Genomic DNA, 24399 nt, shown 5'->3' on the forward strand with positions numbered 1-24399 from the left:
TAATGCTACATTCCATTTTTTCTCAGGGACATATCTTTTGTCCCCCCGACCCCTCCCAGAGCTGTTTTAGATAAATCTATACTTACAATCTCTCTTTATTACTTCAAATAAAGTGGCACCATCCTTTTCACATCTTAGTTTAAACCCTAAGTAAATGAAAGGGTTTTTTTCTTTAAAGTAGGTGATCAAGGGCTGGGGGGTCTGGGGGAAGGGAATCGAGAGGAAGGCAGTTCCTCAGTCACTTGCTCTGTGTGTCAGATCCACACCGACACCCCCACCCCTGTGCACTATCTGACCTAATCCTCAACACAAACTCAGGCAGGAGACAGGGGGCTGCAAGGACCTTCGCTGCCATCCAATCTGTGCCGGCTTCTTTCAGCAATCTGAACATATATTGTTTTTAAGTCCTCACAGCATCTACTGGGCATCTTTAAACAGCCCTTTGTAGGTACAGGCAGGGGATGACGTGACTACAGGAGTCATGTGGTAGAAGGAACACATGTGTAGGGTCTAAGCTGGACTCGCGTTCTCTCTCTGCCATGGACGGTGAGGCTGGGGCTTTTCATTATTTCTAGGCCTCAGTTTCCTCTTATGTAAAATGAATGACTATCACCCATCCTGTGAGATTATTGAAAGACCTGAATAGCGCCTTTAAGGATCTGAGCACAGGCTGAAATATTAAGAGAAACTGCATCACTGGAGCCTCATTTCACATCACCCATGCTCTCCCTCGCCCTTCCCATCACTGACTTTCTTTCAGGCACCTGCACTTGTCCCTCTTCTCACTGGCCTCGGAGCCTCGACACAGGCTCCTCCCTCTGCCTGGAACACACTTCCTGTGGTTGCTCTCCAGCCTGGGCGACAGAGTGAGGCTGCATCTCAAAAAGAAAAAAACAAAAACAAAAAAACTCATCCATCAGCCACCCCTGCTAGACCAGAACTCCACAAGGCCAAGAAGTGTCATTGTTTGTGATTCCACTCTATCCCTAGAGCCTTATATAGGGCTTGAGAAAAAGTACATGCAAATACTTTTGGAATTATGAATGATACAATTAACTATTATTATAGCCATATTATTCTTACTAGTAGCAATGATGGGACAATGAGAATTATTTTTGGTATTTTGGAAAATCCAAAATAAATGGTTTCTTATTTGAGGTGAGAGTGCGTAGGTGCATTGAGAGAACAAACTGTGTTGTCTTGAACTAGAAAGAGATCCTCTAAGTGGAGGGGTGAAAACACAGGGGCCAGCCTTGTCAGAGCTTGAGTGTACAGTTATTTATGTCAGATTAGTGAAAACGAGAAAACAATTTCTGGGCGTGGGGCAGAGCGCGTAAATTGAACTTCTTTTTGTTTCTAGATTTCCTTTTCTGTTGTTCTCTTTCCACGCTGTGTCCCTCCTTCATCTCTCTTCTCCTGACTTCTCTCTGCTCATCTTGCAAGTCTCAGAATCGGGGCTCCCATGCAGGAAGCCCTCCCGGACTCCCCGTGTCCTCCTCCACCCTTGACCCCCATCCTGGATTAGATGTTTCTCCTTGGTGTTCCCATAAAACCCAGGAAGTCTAACTTTTAGATCTTATCCCACTGCAGGTAAAATTGGTGTAGCTGTGGCCAAATAGCTTCTTTCGAGCCTCAGTCTAAAGTGGAGGGTCAGACTCTAAGCTTCCCAAGGGCAGGGAGCTCGTATATTTCCCTGTTATAGTCTCAATGTCTGTAAGAAGTGTCTGATAAATATTGGTAAAAAGAAAGAAAAGAAAGCAGGGAAGAAAAGAGGAAGGGAGGGAGAAAGGGAAAACACATTTCTCTTAGATTGCTTTCCCGTGCCTCTCTGTCCTGAAGACGTCTTTCTGGTTTTATGCTGATGTGTGGGACGTTCAGAACAAGAAAGAACAAAATTAATTACTTATGTGTATGTAAAACCTTCCTCTCTTTCAAAAGTGACAGCAAGAAGTGAACAAAAATCAACAGGTGGGCCAGACCTGTGCCTCCCCCACAAGGAGCAGCCACAGAATGTCACCAATTCTCAGGAATAATCGAGCAGTGGGGCTTCCCCGAGGGGGCCAGGGAGGTGGCATTTACTGCCATGCGCCTATTACACAACAGAAAAAGAAAGACCAGCTCACGGAGGTGGGCTGAGCCCCCACAGAGTGGGTTAGCGCTGCAGGGCTGGAGGAGGAAAGAAACAGCAGCTTCCCCTGTGTTGTACCTGGCAGCCACCAGACCTCCTTTCCTCCTTCCTCACTTCCCTGCCATGACTTGCTCCACCCCCACCCTGTCCCTGCTCACCTCCAAGACCTCTCAAGACTCTCTCATGCTTGCCAGTCTCTCCCTTGTCTCAGCCTTTCTGGCACTGAAAATCTGAAATTTAGAATCTTCCAAGCTCCCTCAGTGCGCCTTCCCTGTCTGGCTCAATGCATTGGAATGTTCTCACTGGGACTTTCTTTGGATGTGTGACGTCTGTTAGCTGTGTGGCCTGGGGTAAGTCACTGAACCTCTCTAGGCCTTATTTCTCCCCATCTCCCCCACCCCTGCATGCTCTGGCCCTGGCCTCTTTCTCCAGCTTTCATTTTCAATGCTGTCCTCTTGCTCCCCAAGCTGTGTCTCCCCTGACCCTTGATACATCTTTGGATCCACCAGGCCTGCTCCTGCCTTCAGTGCTTGGAGAGGGGCAGGTACTCTTATGGCTTCTTGGGAACCCCTCTAAGTGCTGCTTGGCCAGTCTCAGCATAAACAGACCCTCCCAATGAGGCCTTCCCCGAACTCCTTGTAAACTGGCAGGCCATAGTGCCCTCTGGCCCTCCACACTGCCTTGTTTTCCAACATTATGACACTGTTTGTCTGTCCATCTCCCCGACAGGAATGCCAGCTCCTAACCTAGAGTGAGTGCTCCCTGTAGAGCACCTGAGTGAATAAAGGAAGAAGTTTTGTATAAAAAAAATCTACACATATCACGGAGCAATAACTTGAAGGCTAACTTAATTGAACAAAATCTCCTTTAGCCATAGTCCTTTGCCTACTGGCACGAGTGCTGGGTAGCTTGCAAGAGCATATATTTGGGCTGAAGTTGGTGAAACTTTAGAAACACTTGCTCAGTCCGGACATACATCCTTTGGGCCGGGGGTTTTGGCATGCAAGAAGATTCCACTCTTTGCAGCAAATAGAGCTGAGGCACCGTTACACGTGTTCAAAAATCAGCTCACTAAGACTATGCACTTTAAAGGCACCACACTTTGAAACACTGTCTGTTCCATGTACACTGAAGTTGAGCACTGGCTGCCCAGTGCTGTGTAAGGAACCCTGTGCTCCAATTCTGACGGCTCTGGCCTGGAGTCTCAGCTCCGCTACCTGCTGCTGTGGGTCTCAGGCATCTGAAACACCTTCTCTGAGCCTCAGCTTTCTCATCTCTAAAATGGGTATAACACTTACTTTGCAGTTTTGCTGTGAGGATTAGACAAATACCATAGGTCAAATGTGCTGGGTAACAGCATTGACTAAATATTATAAGGAGTAGAGAACACACACCATTTCGCAAGCTATGCCAGTAGTGAGTATTGCGCCCTAAGGCAAGAGATGTATCAGTAGAAGGCAAAAGATTTATATAATCTGAAAAGAAACCAGAGTATATTAGGAGGGCAGGGTGACCAACTCGCCTGGTTTGTCTGGAATTTTCTGGTTTCAGTCTCGAATCCCTGGAACCTTTCTGGCCAAGTCCTGGGTAAGCCTGAATGGTTGGTTCCTCTCCAGGGGAGCCCAGCCTGCCCCTCTCCTCTGAGTAGCAGCAACCTGATGAAATCTTAAGAAGAAGGAAGTAGAGTTTCCTAAAGAACAGCCCAGTATCCTGTGAGATGGGGACAAGCGGCATTCATGTAAGAGCCCAAAGCCCTAGTGGGGTTACCTTGAGGGAGAGGGGACAAAGAACACCGAGAAACAGGACCAGTGTCTCCACCTGACCTGCCACCAGATCCAGGGGCTACAAACCAGCAGCCTAGGAGTTGAATCTGGTCTCTGATATACTCTGTTTGGCTTGAAGGGTGTTCAGAACAACAACAAAACAAACCAAAACCCAAACCAAACCAAACCACATCCATAAAAAAAACCCCTCGACTAAAACACCGGGGAGCTCCCACAAAGATCTGGATTTGCTACTTCTTTGGAAACCACTGGTGCTGTGCAAGGCCTCCTTGCTTCCCTGTGACTGTCCCTGCCAGCATGCTAGGGTCCTCCAGGTCACCGCCCAGCCCTGGGAGCACTTGTCTTCATGATCCCTAATATTTGGGAACTGGTATCCACTGTTTGCTGCAAATAAACATTCAACAGTCTTGATGCTGAATGCCAGTTTTAAGGTAAATTTGTGTTTATTGATGGCTATGAAGTATGGGTAGGTGGGAGATGATTCCGTGGCAAGTCAAATTTGCCCAAAATTCATTGAGAAAAAGCTCTTGGTCACAACAATTAGAAGATGTCTGAGTTGGAAAGTATCTGTTTTTTGTTTATTGTCACAGATAAAAGGTATAGAATCAGCCCCATGGAAACACCTTCTGTGCCTAAATATATTCTGTGCCTCCTGCAAGTAAACAAATAAATAAATACCCAAAGAAATACACGAACATGTTCCAGGAAATAAACCAAACCAAACATCCATTTTCCTTATACTCCTGGCTTCTTGGGCTTCTGGAGGTGAATGTTCTCAACAGCCACACAGAGTTCTGTAAAACCCCCAAATGTGACATGTGCCTGTGGCTGCTGGCATCCCTTTCCCCTCCAGGTGAGCCTCACATAACATTTACACTGGATTTAATAGGAGAACATGACATGCACTGATTTTCAACAAACTCCTGATCTTCCAGGAGAGAGTCAGGAAAGAAGGCAACCGCACACCAAATCCTCTTCTATTTTGGTACCCTTAACACATTCCCTTATCTCCCTGGCCTACATATCATTTAACAAACTGCCCTGCGATTCTTGCAGGGCGTGGCGTCATGACTGATTTAAAATCCCCGCATTGCTAAAACTGCATTGTTCTTCATCAAGTTGAGTCATTTTTATGTGAAGTGTCAAGCTCCCTAACAAATAACTCCTGCCAGACAAATCAAGTTCCTCGTCTTAGAGCCGAGGCTAAATAGTTTATAGCTTTAATCTGCTCACCGAGGTGTGCAGTCTATGACAGTAATTATAAATGCAAGGAGAAATTATAGCTGAATGCTTTAACTGCATTAGGAGCCGTTTGATGAACAATCATGAACGCCTGCTCATTTCCAACAATAGAGGGCAAGTTAGTGTCAATGCGTTAGAGAGATTTCAGTTCTGCATGGCTTTTTCTCCCATTTACCACGGAATGTCACTTGTCTCCTAGAAAGTAGAAAAAAGCATCGTGGAAAGCTTTAAACTTGATAGTTTAAAAAAAAAAAGACAAAGAGAAATGCAGGGAAAACTGTTTATCATTATGACTTCTTTTTCTCTGTTTGTTTGGCGGCAGGTTGAGTTTCAAATTAGCTCAGTGAAGGTAACTGCTTGTTTACTTACTAGAGGCCTTAAAAAAAAAAAAAAAAAATCCTCCCCAAGCCATTTTTTGAGAGGTCTTTATGGAGAGACTTCTTTGCAGGAAGGGCAAGTTCAAAAGCCTCACAGGAAGCAGCTCTGGCAACCGTGTGAACCTCCACCAGATTCTGCTCCTCCTCTGCAACCACCTAAGCTAATGACACAATTTAGCTCTTTATTTTCCCCTCCTCACTTTTGCAGAAAGACGTTTTTAATTTAGCTGAAGAATTACACAAATGTATTTTAAAGACATAAATCCATATAAAAAATATGAGCTAATTAAAACATTGCACTCCCTGTCGCTCATGGATTTTCAATTTAGCGAAAGAAAAAAGAATTGCATCTGGTTAAATGAAAAGATGATACTGATGGCAGATTGGAGTAAATGAAAAATAATGTTACTCTATATTAAAGCACCAAATTATACACGTCAGGATTGAGCATTCAAAAGTCCAAATGAGGGGGAAGGTACAATGGAGGCTGAAATGCGTACACGGAGTTAAGCCAGATCCTTTTGAAAAAATGCAAATGTTAAGGAAGACGATGCATTGGTTTCTTGCTGCTTGAGAGATGCTACAGTCTTATACTTGACCCTGTTTCTCAGTTCTCATTTCATCTCCCTAAAATGAATTCCCAAGGGTCAGAATGAGGATGTTCTTTTTTAATTTTAGGTATCTATATTTTCACTGGAATTTGGGTCATTTCTTGGTTAGACACCATACGGCAAATGTATAATTACCTGATTGAACAAGAGCATTAAAAGAAAGAGAAGAAGTATGTTCTGCTTCACCCTGCAGGTCAGTCCTGGGCCCCTGAGTTGCAGTGTTTGATAGCTGGAGCCTCCAAAAGACCCAGGAAAGTGCCCTTTCTCTTCTTAATTTTTAGGCCACATTTTACAGCTTTTTCTCTGGCCTGTTGGAGGCACATCTGGCCATGAGTATTGCCTAGAAACCATCAGGCAAGGAGGAGGAAACTAAGGAGCAGGAGAAAGTTGATGAGCATTGGACAGTCCTGGGTTCGAATCCTGCCTCCAGGCTTAGTTTTATGCTCTTGGACAAATCATGAAACTCTTGGAGCTTTGGTTTACCTCTCTGCAAAATGAGGATAATATGAATAATTACGCCTGAGTTATAAAAATAGGCCAGTCAATGATAGTTTCACTGTCATTGTTATCTGAATCAAAGAGCAGGTTGAGGTTTTGGAGGATTATTAATTAGTTAGAGTTGAGTAGTTGCTGCGAGTTCTCTATCCTGCAGGTGAGGCTACAGAGCATGGTAAGAGCATGCAGCGACTCTGCCTAGAACTTGCTTTTCTTATAGACCTACTATGTGCTTTTCTTGTAAATCTACCACGGGCTTTAAGGAAAATAATTACATACATTTAATTCTCACAACCTTCCTATGAGAAGGATACTATGTCCACATCATATAGATGTAGAAGTGGGGCATGTCGTCATGAAAGCGGGTAAATTGGGCATTCTTTTCCAAACACTGCCTCTGAGGCCACCATTCCCCATCCTGGCTTCCCCCAGAACCAGGCAGAGCTACCTTCTGTGTGCTCCTTACAGCATTTCCCCTAGAGTTTTTCATCTATTTGTCTGCCACTAGCCTCAAAGGCAGACTCTTGTCCTGGTTGCGGCTTACTCCCTGGGAATTAGCACAGTGCTTGCTGTGGAACGATGACTTTCTAGATATGTCATAATGAATGAGTGAGGCTCAGAGATTGCAGGACCTTGGGGAATTCAGGCAGAATTTCTCTGCCTCCATTTTCTCCTCCCTATCACGAGTGAATCAACCTCCACTTCGTAGGGCTGTTTGTGAGAATAAAGTAAAATAATGTTTGCAAAGTGCTTGCTGCAAGGCCTGGCTCATTTTGCTATTATAATTGGTAGAACTGCTGCTTCACTATTATACTTCCATTGTTAAATATAATAGAGTCCAGTGCATAGTAAAAGCACAACCAATATTTGTTGAAGGATGAAAGTAATGCAGGGAAGGAAGAAAAGAAGGAAGTAAAGAGAAAAGGAAGGAAGAAAAGAAGGGAAAGAGGAAGGAATGAAGGAACAAAGGAGGGAAAAGAGGATAAAAGGGAGGAATATTTATTTAACGGAGGAAGGAATGGTTGATGCCATTAATAGACATTAATTTGTCCAGGCTGTTTTATTCTTCCCAATTGCCACATAATCTATGCTGTTAAGATTCCCAGATTTAGCTAATAAAAATAGAGGATGCCCAGTTAAATTTGAATTCTGATAAACAATGAATACCTTTAAAATATAAGTATGGTCTATGCAATATTTGGGCCAGACTTACACTCAAAACATATTTATCATTTATCTGAAATATAAATTTAACTGGACATTCATTCTGTATTTTGTCTGGCAACCTTACACGCTTTTCACCCTGAACATGTGTTTTTATCAAGCCGCCCACAACAGAAGTGGCAGCTCATTGGACTAGAATACTTTCCTGCCAACGATTTCAAGGCTAGGTGTGCCGTTAAACTTGTACACTATATTACACAGTAATGACTATAACTTCAAGCCTTTATACATTTCAGACTCATTGATTTGCTCTCAGTTTAATTTCTATTAGTCAAGAGCATGTGGCTTTTAAAGATACATACAAATACCTATTGAAATTGTTCTAGATTACTTATGTCCTAAAATAGAGATGCACACTTAATATTTTCTAATGAAGTTTTAATGAAATGTTGCATTTAATATTTGGCAGAGCATTTTTCAGGATTTAAGATATATCTGATAAAGGAAAGAAAATTCAGATCAAAAGTTGTGTGTTTCAGAACACATAGATAGGTTAAAGCTCTCACATTTTCCATGAAATCTCGATCCTACTTTCTAAAAGATCATGTCATTTTGCACAATTTGTGCTATCATGCATTACAACTAAGATTAGAGCTCCAGACAACAGTGATGTCATTTCATGACCATTTACAAACCTTACATGAATCATTCTACGCAACGGGCAAGGTATTGCATAAATGTTGTTCTAAAAGAGGATCCCAGGGGTGGAGGCATTTTTTTCTAAGATGACCAAAGCACCAAGAATCGACCTTTGTACAGATGGAGGAAACCTTCAGGCAGATAGGAGTATTATTGGGATGAACACAAACACAGATAGTACCTGCACCATCTTTTCTGTTTACAAAACATACATACATGCCCATAGCTTTGAGTGAGTCCCAAACACTCAAACCTGTTTTTCTTCAATCCTCTCAGAACCACAGCCTAATGGTGCTTGTAAGGATGGAGCTCTGGTTTTGTATAACGAAAACACTAATACGGTGCTTTTGAGGTCCAAATTAGATATACTCATCCTGTACAAACGCAGGGAGGTGCCAAAATGGCTATCTTATCTATGTATTTAACAGATTTGTAAGTACCTTTTGTATATGTTTTTCCAAATTATTGGTTTACCTTTGAATCCCTAGAACAGGTATCATACATTCCAGATTCTGACTGACGATGGATCAAGCTTTTTTTCCCCTTCCTTCTTCCTATCTACATATCACAATGTTTTGGCAATTATATTAATTTTCTAAAAAAGATTACAAACCTAACAGGCGGAAAAGTGGTCTTTGTTATAGTACAAATAAATATTACCTATTTGTCCTCTTCACCATGGTTTCAACCCATCACTATTGGATTTGAAATATCTTTCTTCTCCCTAGGTATTCTGTGTATGTGCCACCCCCCGCCCCGCTTTTTTTTTTTTTTTTTAAAGAACCAGGAAAACGTAATGGCAAGTTATATAAGATTTAAAATGTTATATAGCAAATAAATAGGACGCTGTCGAGCCCCAAGCTCAGGTGTGAATTCAATGGATGCATTTTGGCTTTTCTTTCAATTCCGTGAGCTGAATAAATCATGCTTGGAAAGAATGAGAAGCATCTGCCAGTAACACATTTAATCATCATGATAAAAACATGCAAACCAAAAAGATAGTCTTCATTTGGGACCAGATAGCAATTAGAGTTATAGGAGGACTCCTCTCCATCAGAAGCATAGATCTCCTCACTCAGGGGAAAGCCCCAGGTCAGATATTTGAACTTTTTATTTCATCTTGGCCATCCTCACATTCAGTAAGCCTCTCTGTCTGATGTGAGGCGAGCCCAAAGCCATGCCACGTAAATACCACTCTCTACCTGGAACTCTCCTAGGGTCCTACCTTTCTAGCTTGTTCTGAAAGTCTTCTATTTATAAACCAATGCTCTGACAATAGGGGGTGGTGAGCGATTATATGTTATTAGTTTTTCATATTTGATTGTGAATTAATTAAGAGCTAATTAGTTAGGAGCAAATCTGTAACTTAGCATGACATAAACTGGATTGGTCAGTGCGGAAGGTTTAGTTCAGGTTGGGTTCCCGTCTTGGGGAATGGCCGAAGGTGGAGGAACACGTGAACACATAGGAGGGCTCTTAGTGTGTGGGGGCATCGTGCTGGAAGGGAGAGAAAAAGAAGTACAGAAAACACAAATAGGCAAATGAAAGAGATTTGTTAAGACTCAGCCTTGCTTATACTCAATTTGAAAATGGCTGGTGAAACTAATCTGCCAGGGCATTTGACCTTGGTCTCGGCCCTGTTTCCTAAAAATGATACAAATGGTCTGGGCATGGATGACTATATAAGGCATGGAACTTCTATGATACATGATGCAAATTATCTTCAAGCTGTGGGACTCCATGCACATTAAGTGTACAGAAAGCCATTTGTTTCTTTATGTGAAATGAAACCTCAACAGCACACATTGCCTCTACCTTTGTTAAAGGTGGGCTCTAATATTGGCCTATCCACAAGACAACCAAAAGATGAAAGAAGAAAATAAGCTTCTTCTCTTTTCATCTCAATGTTTTGCGAAGAAGAATATTTTTCTACCAACCTGTTTAGGACACATGCTCATTCATAGGACATGTAATGTAGAAAATAACCAAAGGGAAGAGGGTGGAAGGTGGCAATGGCTAAAAAGTAAGCTGCAAAAAGCATTAATTACAAGTAACAATCCTAAAGACAGCTTCAAGCTATTCATGAGTTGATTAAAGAATCTCTATATAGTAACTACTTCTAGCACTCTCCAATCTTTCTTTCATTGCTTACCTTTTTGTCACCTTGTAAGTCATTGGCATTGCTATGGAAAGGTAGAGTAGTGAAATGGAATGGCGACAGAAGTTAGTATCTAATAATTAAAATGAAAGATAGCCTTGGCTGGACACTTGAGCTTGCCTTGGGTAATTCAGGATTATGGATGATGATGTCCTAGAAAAAGCAGTAGTAATCTGTGAACTTTATCTCTCTAAACCCATTTTATTCTAGTTCCCAGCTCTAGACTGGAGAACTTGAGAGAATGATTAGGACTTAGTTTTCATGTTCTGGTCTTTCATAAAAATAAATCCTACTCAAACAAGCTACTACCCTGCTTGGCATTGGGAGACACTAGCTGCCTCTAAGCAGACCCATCTCCCTGTAAGAAGCTCCTCACCAGGCTAGTCGCAATGCCTCGGAGCAAACTCATACCTGCAGAGCTATTCTTCATCCACGTCTGTTACAAACTGTGAATGGTGTTCGGGTGACTTGCTGTGCGTTTTGCTTAGGTGGAGTTTTACTGCATGTTTGCTCACAAATGTCCGACAGCACAACTTACACTTGAATTTAGAGTCTGTGTCCTCTTCGACAGCTATTGTTTCCGGAGACCTCTGAGCCGACGATACCCGGGAGATCTCTTGCTCCACCTTGCTTGGCTGGTCCACTGACAAGCGAGTCATGTCCTTCATTTGGAAACCCAGGTGAGATTCTAAGTGACTGATGTAGGTAGAAGGGGTTCTGAACTGGGAGGCACAGTCACTGCAATAAAAGATGGGGTGGCCTTTGTCCATGTTTTTCAGAAATTTCGTCCCGCCCGTTTTCCTAAGCTGGTACTTGACGTTGGCCAGCCAGTGACTGATAGTGGTCATTGAGAGTCCCGTAAACTTCGAGATTTGCATACGCTCTTGTGGGCCCAGATCAGACAGCAGGTATTTGCCCTCTGACGTCTGGAAGAGGCTTGAGGCAAACTGGGCTTGTAGAATCAGAAGATGCTGAGGATTCCAGTTGGACTGCCGGCCTTTTCTTTTATGCAAAGTTGAGACTTCACTGGAGACATCCTCAAAGCGTCTGACATCCATTTCCAGCTTCATGGGAGGGATCCTGGAAGAGGAGGCTGGCTTTGGGGTGGTGGCTTTGGGGAGGACTTTGACCATGTCGGCGATGTCAGACAGAGCGTGCTTCTGAGGTGGGGACGTACAGGATTGTGCTTGCGAGGACTCAGCTTTCTTGCTTTTGGACTTGGTCAGGTCGATGGGCTGATCGCTGTTCTCAAACAGGTAGCGCCTGGACATGCTGGCTGGCCTTGTGGAGGTGGGACTCAAGACCGGCTTGTCCATGACACTGAGATTCGACTTGTGGAACATGGAAATTGTGCTTGAACTTGGGCTGGAGCAGGAAGGTGAGCGCAAGGGCTCCGTGGCTTTGCCCAGGTGATTGTTCAGGACGGACTGCAGGGCGCTGAGTGGGTTGATGCACGGCAGGGCCGGGGCGTGGTTGGCGAGGGCGCACCCGTTGCTCAGAGCAGACGTGGGCTCCAGGGGCTGGGGTTTCTCCTTCTCGCTGCCCTCTTTCATCAGCTTGTCCTCCTCCTTCAGGGAACCCAGCTCAGTCTTTTTGGCTTCTGGAGGCGTTTCGCTTTTGCAGAAAGAATCGCCCTCACTGTGGCTGAAAGATGAGGCCTCTTCATGGGGACTTTCTTTCCCACACTCCTTCACGGCTTCATCTTTGTCTTCTGACTCCTTCTTGATTTGAGTGTAAGGGGCCAGGTGTGTGGGCACAGAAATGAGTGGCATCATTTTCCACTTTGGTGCAATGGGCCTCAGCTTGTTGGTGAGATTAGGCCGGATCTGCAGTACCTGGGATCCCATAGGCAAAGGCGGCTTGGCGCCCTCAGACAGCTGGTAGGCTGCGTGGATGCTGGGGTAGGCACTCCAGCTGGGGGCCCCGTTTTGGGCTTTGTTGATGGCTGTGGTGACAGTATTTTCCAAAGATTTCAAAATGTCCCCTCCACCCTTTGAGCCATCTTCCAAGTCCTCCTCCCTCAGGTATTGATATTTGATGGTAGGGTCTAAAGGTTTTTGAAGAGGATCTTCATAGTCCTCACTTTTCACGACTTTCTCATCCTTGCTGGTTTCCTCTGGCCTTTCTTTTTTACTCTCTTTCTTTAGCTCAGTTGTAGAGGCTGCACAATCTGATACTGAGTTACTCGATGGCTTGGGAGCCAGAGAATCACTGTTGGGGGCCTCGGACAACGACTGCATTTTCTCCACTGCTAGCGGGTCTAACACCAGCTGCTTCCCTTTCTTGGAGGCAGAGCTGGTGACCTTGAGAAAGTGACCTGTGACCATCATGTGGGTGGTGAGCTGCTGCAAGGTGTCATGGGAGCTCCCACACTCCATGCACTTTAAGATCTGGGACTTGCAGGCCTCAAACTGCCAGGTGTAGCTGGCTCCATTTTGGTAGCCATAGCGGTTGTTGGAGGACAACTGCAAGTTGGCGTTCTTCTGAGAAAAAGAATCTGCAAAAGATCCTGTGGTTGAATCGGGGGAACACGGCCGATTGACATCAAAAACGCGTTTTTTCGCCGGGGTGACCATTTTCGAGGAAATGGTTGGGACTGGCTCCTTCAAAGGCACTTTTTGGTAATGTTTTGTTTTAATCATGTGGACGCTCAAATCTTGGAGGGAATCGAAGGAGTCGCCACAAAACATACATTTCAGAACCTTTTGAGCATCCTCCTTGTCCATATCCTGGAAAGCCCTTTTCCGGGGCTTTGAATAGCTTGTGGGTCTGAGCTTGTCCTTTTTGCGGTTGTCATCTTGATAGTGGCCTGTTTCATTCATGTGCACAGTCAACTCGACTAGGGTGTCATAGGCCGCGCTGCACTGTCGGCACCGGAATCTGCTGGCCCCTGTGAATACAGTCCCGCACATCTTGCTGCTCTGCCGGTACAACTGCACCGAGCTGAACAGGCTGGGTTTCGAGACGGACCTAGAAGGCAAGTTCTGCTGCAGGCTTTTGGACAGAGCGTCTTGGTGCCAGTCAAAATCACTCTTGTTGCTGCCGTTTCGGGTGTCACAGTTCCGCCTCTCACTACTGGACAGCTTGAAGCCAAGGCCCAGGCCTGACCAGTAGGAATCCGACAGGATGTTGGCGTAGACAGCAGTCATTTTATCCATGCAGTTGTGTGCCTCGTTTGGAAGCTTGACGTGAGTGTTTGCTTTCTTGTCCGAGGCATCTCGGCCGCAGACACTCTTGATGTCCGACACCTGATCACTGGCGTCGCTCAGCAGAGACTCATTCTCGGCATCCTGATTGGACAGATGACTTCCCGGAGAGTTCTGGTAACTGAAGCAACCTTTTTGCTCCGGGCCCGTTTCTAGCTCCTCGTCCGTCCCTGTGTCATTGCCACCCTGCAGTTGAGCTACTGAACCGCTGTCCTCCTCCTCCTCTTCTTCTTTTATTTCCTCCTCTTCTTTCAGCTGTTCCTCCTGGGCGTAGCCTGCAAGAGAAGAAGCAGCGATGAAACGACAGTAACAGGCTCCATATTCCATTCCAATTTCCTCACACAGACTAAGTGCTTCCCATGCCGAACTGAACAGTGACTTGATCTACACTTTTATGCACTGTGAGCAATGGACACAGGAAAAGCCAAATGGTGTTTTTCGCGCCATCTACTGCTTTTGTTTGTTTGTTTGTTTTAATTGGCAGGAGTCATAATTCTTTATAAATGCCTAGGGTCCCAAGTTGTTAATTTTCAGGTTTGAGGAATATCTTTCTAATATTCCTGTAGTGGGATAGTTGCTAAATTCATGTGTATGACTTTTAGGAAATCTGGATTGAAATTCATATCCCATTAAAGTCATACCTCTACAGAGAAGAATGTTGGCCCATAAGGAGACTAAGACTTGACTCTTGGCATCTAGATGGTAAAGTTTACCAAGGCACTTGTATATATTGGCATATAACCACATAAATAAATCATTTTTGAGTGCTCAGAAGTAATTTGGATGCACAGCCATTATATTTTTTGATAGCCACTGTCTTTTTGCTATAACATTTTTATTTGTAGAGAATCACACAGCAGGAAGAGAGATTATGGGGTATGCAAATAAAATCTATTGATCGTTGAAAAATTATATAAGCTCAGCAAATATAATGACTTTAAAATAATCGCAAATGGTGCTAGAATGGGAGATTTGGTGACTATCTTATTATTCTAAAACAGGTTTATGAAGACCTTTCCAGGCAAGGTTGAAAATGCCCTCTCGATCTTGTGCCTGTAATTTCAAATGCACTGTGATTTGTGGGTACCCGTCATGAGATGCCAATTATATATTTGATTTGTAGATGCAAAATGCTATTGGGGATGCATGCTTTCCCTTCTCTGAAAGGATTTAGGACCAGTAATTGCATAGGGAAAATGAAGACATGAGCGAGCCAGTGCAAAGGGAATTAATGGGCAAATATCCATCAATGGAGATGGGGAATGTGACATTATGCCTATGGGCTCATTTTCTTCACCTGGCCTTTTCAGAACCATGCAGATAAAATGCAACCAAAGAAGTCCCAAAGAAAAGGAGATTCAGTTTTAGGTTTGCAAGGCCTGCACAATCTTAATGCAATTTTTTTTTTTTTTTTTTTTTTTTTTTTATGAACTTCTATCTCCTCTCTCTGTAGCAGGTAGTGACTTGGGGAAAACCTTAGAGCAGGCTCTGTTATTTCCAGTCACTAAGGACAAAGCTTGGAAAAGGAGTGGCCATGCACTGGAGGGCCGTCCAGTGAGGCAGACACAGAGAATTAGAAGAGAAGGGGCCTTGCTAGGATAAAGCAGCAACTCCAAAGGCTGCCACTGCTGCTGAAGATAAAGAATATTTATTGAGCAATTCCTGTCTCCTAGGAAGTAAACTAAACACTGCAAATGCATTCTTTCATTTTGTCTAATATCTGCATGAAGTAGCCACTATTATTTTCATTTCACAGAGGGGGAAACTGAGGCTTTAAGGTAAGGAAATTCACCCAAGGCCACACAGCTAGCATTGCAGAGTGAGGACATACACCCAGGTCTGCCTGATGGGAGAATGCCTGAATACAGGAGATGTCGCTGTCTTTGGATTGCCAACCTAATGAAGAAGAACCCTTTGAGGAGACCCAAAGGCTAAAGGTTAAGCAGTGGAATTTCATTGAAATGTCACTAAATAGATAACCACATCAGAGGGGAAAACTGTGGGAAAACTGGAGACAAGAGCCCATGATTTTAGTGACAGAATACCATAAAACAAGATGAAATATATAAATTCAGTCTAGCCATGAGTTTTATGGTTGTGTTAGTTATTTTCCTGCTATTGGTGTGGTGTGTTTTACCTTCCCAGCAAATTGACAGGTGGATTTTTTATTAAATTGGCATTACTGGTCTCTAGTCTCAAAAATTGGTTTGAAAAAACAACAACTACTCAATCTAGTCCAAAACCCATTAATAAGCGGTCACAACTTGCAAAAAAACTGTAGTTTAAAATGACCGTAGGGCCGAATTAGATTATTCCTGTCGGTATCATACCATTTTCTTTTTCCTGGATTACCTTGTGTGTTTGCAAAAAATAGGTATACCATTCAAGGAGAAAGTCTCTTGTTATAAAATTAATACACTAAATAACAACTGATAAAATAAGTTGTTACTGAGCCAAGTAAAATACATCAGGGAATCAGACAAATTTCATCAATCAAATAGGGTCACTTTGAGAATGAAGGGAATGCTATTAATCTGGAACATATGCTGAGTCAATAGGTATTCAGCAGGATGGTCCAGGCTAAGACACTCGGTGACCACACCTATAGCTCACGTAATCACAGCAACCAAGAAGCAAGTAAAGAAATTTGGGGGTTTGGTGGCAATGAGGACTTTCTGTCATCACAATTGGCTAAGGGCATTTCTGGGTTTCATTCATCTCAGTATTTTCAGTGCCTAGCGCCGTGCCTGATATTTAGCAAGAAGTTGGGAAGTAATTCATGTTATTTTGTGTGTACGTTGATGAAATATACGTACATGCACTCTAATGCTTGCGCCCATGCGTACACACACACACACACACACACACCACACACACACACTCTGCCCATCCAATACAGTCATTTTCAAACTAGGAGAAAAGAAGTGTTCTTTTTTTTTTTTCACTGATATTTGGAAGCAGAGCTTTCCGGACCAGCTCAACCTCACAATCTACTTTGTCCTTCTAAATGGATTCCGCAGAAGAAAAGTCAGAGACAGCAAACGCCTCCCCCACAATACAGATAAAATTTTCTGCTTAATTAGGCATTGACGTGTTTACTATAACCTTTACAGAAGAGTAACTCGTGCCGAGAGACCCTTTTTGTCTGTTTTCCTCTGCAGAGCAGACTAAATCTCATGCACTGGATAAGGTAAGGCATTGAAAAGCCTCATACAAAAAGTGCCAAACATCTGTCAAAGTGAGTGTATTTTAACAATGGCTGCGGGTTCCAAGGAGTTTTTTTTAAAAACACATTTCAATATTATACATCTAAAACTGTTCATCTGACTTAAGTGATTTTGTTTGCCACCAGCAGTTGGGGCAAGAGAGGAAAAGCAGCCAGAACAGGGGTGATCTGGATGAATAATGAATATCAGTCTCTCTCTCTCTATTGATGACTTGTTTAATAAGATTGCATCATGTGTAAGTCTTAGTATAAGTGGATGAGTGGCAAGTTTATTCTTACGAATACTTATTTAATGAAAGAAAACTATCACAGTTATGCCAAAGCACAGGACGAAAGAACTGTTTCTCTACAGAACTTCCTTGTTGATTGGGGGTCGAAGATCAAACTTCATGGTGGCAAAAATTTCCTTTTCCAACCTAAATTTCCAGTTTCATCCATTTCCCCAGCTTGACTCCGGCCACATGAGATGTCCCCACTCCTGGAACAACTGATTCAAGAGCAAATCTGGTGCATTCTTTGACTGAACTACTGACTCAAGAGACCATTTTTCTCCCACTCCATGGCCACTGCCCTAGCCTGGGCCACCATATTGTCCCCTAGGTTGGACAATGAGCTTCCTGCTTCTACTTCCCAGAGTCTGCTCTTCAGTGAACTGCTAGAAGATTCTTCGTAAAAGGGATTAGGTCATGACGTCCCTCTGTTTTAACTCCTGCAGTGTCTTTCTGTTGCGTTTACTGTAAAATCTCAACCCTTAGCATGGTCTACAAGAGCCTGCAGGATGTGTCCTTGGCCAACCTCCCTGCTCCTCTCTCAGCACCCATGGCCTGCTCTTCTTGCCTAGGAAACAATAGCCTACTTGCTCTTCCTTGAGCCCACCAATCCTTCTCCTGACTGAGGCTTTCTGCCTTTGCAGATGTTTCTGACCAAAAAGTTCTTCTTCTGCACCATCACATAGCGGGCTCCATCAAGTCTCAGCTCTGATGGGCTCTTCTCAGTGAGGCCCTTCCTGATGTCTCCTTGCTCTGTGTAACTATCCATCACATCACCCTACTGCCTGAAATCCCTGGAGCACTTACCAGACTCTGAAATAAGCCCATTTGTTTACTGATTGATGTCTTCTTATACCGTATGTAAGGTTAGAATATCTATCCCCATGCAGTCAGAATGCTCCTCCCCAGGGCTCAGTTCACATCCTGGCACAGAGTGATGTTGACAAACTATTTGAATGAACGAATGAATGAATGGATTATACAGTAAAAAGGTTTATTCCAGCTGCAAACTCTGGCTCCGTTCCTCAGCAGTGCAATTGGTACTTCTGGTGGGTAAAGAGCTCCCCACCCCCAGCCCATGCAGATCGATGTGAATTACAATCATAATAATCAACTTCACTCACTAATAAAACCAGAGCTGTGTGCTGAGGCTCACACTTGTAATCCCAGCATTTTGGGAGGCTGAGGCGGGTGGATCATCCGAGGTCAGGAGTTTGAGACCAGCCTGGCCAACATGGTGAAACCCAGTTTCTACTAAAAAAAAAAAAAAAAAAAAGAAAATTGGCCAGGTGTGGTGGCGCATGCTTGTAACCCCAGCTACTCAGGAAACTGAGGCAGGAGAATCATATGAAGTGGGAGATGGAGGTTGTAAGGAGCTGAGATTGTGCCACTGCACTCCAGCCTGGGCAACAGAGTGAGACTCTGTCTGAAATGAAATGAAATAAAACCAGAGCATCACCATAAATCATGTTTTCAGAACAACCCAGCTACCAACTTCCTTGCTGTCCAACTTCTTTGAGCTGTGGATTTATACTCCCAAGTATAAAGGTTGCGAATAAGCAAGAAGACCACAAAAGCATCAGAATCTATGCTCTTAATGTGAACAGACTTTGATTCAATAAAGATTCACACATGGGAACTTTGAAAGTATGGACTAATTTTATCATGGATAAAGTCCATTAGCTGGTCTACTACAAACAACATTACACATGTATTAGCAGACATACATATTACAGTAGCCTTCCCCTGAATTCTTCATTTAAAAAAGAAGAAATGTTATTGGAGAAGAATATTTTATATGCTGCATTTGTTTTACCCTAATAGTATGTGGGTAAAAATTACAAATAAACCGTTACATTTTATTTTCTTCCTACAGAAATTTTCTTTCATATAAAAGGTTAATGGCTGGACATGGTGGCTCACACCTGTAATCTTAGTACTTGTGGGAAACTGAGGCATGAGGATTACATGAGCCCAGGAGTTGGAGACCAGCCTGTGCAAAATAGCAAGACCATTTCTAAAAAAAAAAAATATAAAAAAACATAGCCAGGCATAATGATGCATGTCTATGGTCCCAGCTACTCGGGTGGCTGAGGTGGGAGGATCACTTGAGCCCAGAAGGTTGAGGCTGCAGTGAGCTGTGATCACGCCACTGCACTGCAGTCTGGGTGACAGAGCAAGATCCTATCCCAAAAAACAACAACAAAAAGAGGAAAACAATTATTTTTAAAAATATACTACCTCAATTGTTTCCAAACCTCTAGTCAGAATGATTTAAATGAAATTCTGCAAAATAATTCATGGGTGGTATGGTGTTCGATACCAGACTTTTGCTGGGCATACGTTTCTGTAGTCACCTTGTGAGTCCACAGTAGTGTTTACAGGAAAAACACTGACAGTTTTAGAAATGAGAGTAGAAGTGGAACCGTTATAACATAAGAACAATTAAAAACTCAAGAAGGTTGATTTTTAAAAACTAAACCAGAATTCAACCAAGACCTCTTTTAAAAACATATCCGATGGTGACAGGATCATTTTCGCCAATCTACTGCACTAAATGACTGTTTAAAGTCACAGGAAGATGCCACAGGGTTCAAGGCAGACGTCAATGAGGAGGTCGTGAGAATTTCTCAGCGTGTACCCAGTAGCTACAAAAAATGATGACTCGGAATAAGAGCTCCCTGTCATGTGTCTCTAGTGTTTTGGTGACTGTGGTCTAAAAGTCTGTTAATATGTATATTATTATTGGCACTAATTGGCATGCGTGTTGGCAGGCTGAGTAAAGAGATACAGGATTCAGTGTTCAAGGAAGCTGAGCTATTCTCAAGGGTAGCTAGGCCTGGAGTGAGGGCCTCTTGGAGGGCCATGTGGAGGGATCCCTCTGCTTTTTGTTTCAGGAGAGAAGAAGTCTAGAGAGCTGTGGGATCCTGGCACCATTCCTGAGCACAGATTTCATTTACAGAGAATCCAGGTACCACAGGCCAGGGCCCAGGGTGTTTGCTGGCCGGAGAAGTTATCTACGTTCATGCACATTTTTAAACAGAAAAATGTTCAAAAAGAAACATAAAATTTGTGGTGTGTGGATTTTTATCCCTGGCATGCCACATATAAAATAAGTGTTACTGATATATACGGATCGAGAGAGAAGCGTTTACTCCCTCCTCTGTCTGAATGTCAGAACCAAACAAATAGAATTCTTTGTTTAAAGGACTGCTGGAGATGGCGTGGGTACAGTACAGTGATGGGGGCCATCCTGAGCCCATCAGTACTCTGCGAAGGTAAATGGGGAGGTTTCTGGTGGGCAACAAAACAACAATATCTCTCTTTTTTTAAAATTTCCTGAAGATGGTTCGGTTAATTGGAATGTTTTACATGTACCACGCATGCATCCCAGGTGGGGTCTGTCTGAACACTTAATATATGCTTGTTGCTTCTTTCTTGGGCCATCGTTACAGCTCTTTGGACTGTAAAACGTTTTCTAATCACATTTTGTGAGTTTCTCCACATCTCGGTCATCAGCAAAAAAACAGCTAAGCTACTTGAAGTCAGGGGAAGTGGATACTCTGTCATCCCTTTGTGGTTCATCTGCTTATTCATTCAATCAAGAAATATTTATTCTGCAGTTACCACATGCAAGACACTTTAGTGGAGTTTCACTGGGACTTTCGTCACAGTGGGTCTTCCAAGGCCAAGGCAAGTAGAGAGGTGAGTTATGGAGAGAAGTTGGATGCTGAGGTTATGGAGAGAGAGGTCATGAAAAGGTCACGCATTACTGAAGGAAGGCAGGTAATGAAAATGGGCAAAGCAGGCCAGGTGGAGGAAAATACGTTCTCAGTTGTGAAGGTGAGTAATCATGGATACTCAGCTAGATTTGGCTGGAGGACACCGAGGGCTGTGAGTAACAGGAAAGTTTATGGCACATCAAAAGCACAGTGGACCAGGTGCAGTGGCTCATGTCTGTAATCCCAGTACTTTGGGAGGCAGAAGTGGGCGGATCACATGAGGTCAGGAGTTTGAGACAAGCCTGACCAATGTGGTGAAACCCCATCTCTATTAAAAATACAAAAGATTAGCGGGGTGTGGTAGTGCATGCCTGTAATCTCAGCTACTTGGGAGGCTAAGTGGCAGGAGAATCTCCTGAACACGGGAGGCGGAGGTTGCAGAGAGCCGAGATCATGCCACTGCATTCCAGCCTGTCCAAGAGAGCAAGACTCTGTTTAAAAAAAAAAAAAAAAAAAGGCACAGCTGCTACTGAAGGACTTTCATGGAGTCTAGGAATGCCAGGTATTTCATTTGGGACAAACCATGTGGACAAAACTAAATACATCTGAGAGCCAACCATTTGCAACCTCTGAACCACAGGAACCAGGGGTTAGAGAATCTGGTGTGCTTTTCTGGTTCTCTCTCCTATCAGCTCTTTGACCTATTTCTTCATCTGTCAACCTCAGATAGGAGTGACCATCCCAAGCCTGACTGACTGAAAGGGTCCTATCGGACAAAAGAGGAAGTAGATTGTAAACCCACACTATTCACGTAGGGTTGATGAATGGTGTCAGCATCACCTGGGAGCTTGTTAGAAATGCAGGCTCTCAGCCCCACCCCAAGTCTGCAGAATAGAAATCATTTAACAAGGTCCCTAGAGGATTCCTATGCTCCATAAAGTTTAAGAAGTTTGGATGTAAATTGCAAAACTGTTAATTAGTAGAGAGATATTTAGCAATCTACTTCTCTATGCCTATGTTCACCAATGTACGTGGGAACCAGCTTTGTGAAAAGATAATACAACTTTGAGGACTTTCAGCCCCTGTCCCCTCCAGATACCAAAAGACTAAATGCCTATGGCTTAGATGGTTGCTCCCAGTTTATACTGGAAAACACCATCCAAGAGAGAAATAAATCGCTGATTCAAGAACTGATCAGTTAACAGGGTAGGTAAGATGGCCCCTTAGCCTTGGGATCAGGCAGACCTTGGTGTACTGCGTAATGTCATCTTGGGAAAATTACTGAAACTTTCAAAGGCATAGCTTTCTCATCTACAAAATAGGAATATAATAGTATCTACTTCTTAAGATGCTTTAGAGTATTGCATGTGATAAAGTATGTGAAATATCAAGAATGCAGGCCTAACTTCCAACTTCTCAGCCCTGGTTCTAGGCACTTTCCAACCTCTGTACATCTGATCTTCAACCTGAACCCACAGATGGCTGAAATCAGTTGAGTCTGGCATTCTTTGTTATCCCTAAATCTTATTCCAAGCCAACAGCTTTTAGATGGTATTCACAATAGATAAGAACCAGCTTTGTTTATGTGTCATGCATAGGAATGCATAAGAAAAGAGCTTCCTCCAGTTTGGGGTTTGTTATTTAATATTAAATCACTTGTACAAGGAGCCAGTGGTATGTGTGCCGGGAACTTCCGTAGAAGTGATGTACAAACATCAAATAGCAAGTTATTAGGTCATTACCTATAATGGTAATGTCTGCAATCCTCAAGAAATAAAGCAAACCCACCATCTGAGAAAAAAGGTCTTTGTTAGAGGCCTCGGGCTTTGCATTGAGAGAGGTGACAAATGTTTAAAGCAGAAGGTCTCCAAGAAAAATGCTTTATATTCAGCTACCTAGAATTTCAGTCCAGCGTATATTATTATTGCGACACGTCTTGGTAACAATTTAAAAAAGCAGAGTGAGAAAATATTCATGGAGAAGGGTGAGAAGGGGACCACTTTATAAGCTTTTTGGTAGCTCCAGTTTAGAAATCATTATCCTTACATTATCCTTACACCCAGGGAGTCACAAATCAGGAACAGAGGAGAAAACAAAGTGAAACAAAACAGGAACAAAGAAGCTACACAATAGAACTGAATTAGAATTAATAGAAATAGAATTAAGGTTTTTAGTTGTTGAGTTTTCAAGTGGTAATAAGTATTTTCAGCAAGGCATGCATGCTTATTTTCTATACATTTATTCTGCATAAGGATATATAAACACACACACACACACACACACACACACACACACACACTCGTATAGTTCTTTCCAAGACTGGAGAGGTTTTTTTTTTTTCTTTTCCAAGAAAAGGGACAGTGAATCATTGTCCAAAACGACCTTCAGAAAGTATACGAAGCTGCTGCACCATCTGTATTTTTTCAGACATATATTCCAATTTTACTTGAAATAACATCATTAGCACAGCCATCCCACAGAGCTAGAAGGTGATCTTGTTTCCTTTTTGCCTGGCTTGAAGTCAAACATCTTTTCTTTTTTTTGGCAAATGCTGCTTCTCTCTCTGAAATATTTCATGCAGATAATGGATAATGACCAGTTCTCACTGCCTTTTCTCGAAAACGTCTAACTGCATTAGCCAACAATGGACAAATTTTAACCTGCTTCTTTTGCTAAGTTCATGGCTGTGACCACTTCCCATTAAAGAAAGAAAGAGAGAGAGAGAGAAAGAGAAAGAAAGAAAAAGAAAGAAAGAAAGAGAGAGAAAGAAACCCACTGTCCTCTTAGAAAAGCTACATTGGCACTGTCAGAAAGCAGGCTGGACTTTAGTTTTCTGGTGAAAAGTCTTTGCTGTCTCTAGAAGAATCACAGAAACCTGAGGTGGAAAGAATTTTCATGTCACTGGGCCAATTTCTCATTCAGGAAAGGGCTTCCTGGCCTTGGTATCCTTAAATGGCTCAGATGCTTGACTTTCCAACCTTTCTTCTTCATGTTGGACTCTCCACCAGCACAGTCATTGTTACTAGCCTGCTATGAGGACCACACTGTATGGGAACCTTTTCTATTCCTCACACTTAGGAGTTGAGCCGTGTTTCCATCACGGTACAATCTGATCGAATCAAAGGATTGGGGAGAACTTTCAGTTTAAGCTTTTAAGATATGCTTTCATCTCTTCATCAACATTTCTGTCAAGTACTGCTCAGCATATACTTGAACATGCATGCAGGGATGACTCATGGAGTGCAATGACCTGCCCGGTTTCCATCTCAGACCTACCTCATCACTGTCCATTTTGCTTAGGATTTTAAAGTCAAAATT

The 24399-nt window shown here is 43.0% G+C and overlaps 1 protein-coding gene across 2 annotated transcripts in view; it reads right to left on the reverse strand.

Annotated features, from left to right (window-relative positions):
* TSHZ2 (teashirt zinc finger homeobox 2) overlaps positions 1-24399 on the reverse strand; it is a 506843-nt gene that overhangs the window by 215051 nt on the left and 267393 nt on the right. The window contains exon 2 of one of the 2 annotated variants that reach the window (XM_037982634.2): positions 11070-14139. In XM_037982634.2, coding sequence (XP_037838562.2) covers positions 11078-14139 — 3062 coding nt within the window. In that variant the 3' untranslated portion in view covers positions 11070-11077. The remainder of the gene's footprint in view (positions 1-11069; positions 14140-24399) is intronic. The other variant, XM_037982635.2, reaches the window with a different exon arrangement.

Source organism: Chlorocebus sabaeus, chromosome 2 (assembly GCF_047675955.1).
Source record: "Chlorocebus sabaeus isolate Y175 chromosome 2, mChlSab1.0.hap1, whole genome shotgun sequence".
NCBI classification, from domain to species: domain Eukaryota; kingdom Metazoa; phylum Chordata; class Mammalia; order Primates; family Cercopithecidae; genus Chlorocebus; species Chlorocebus sabaeus.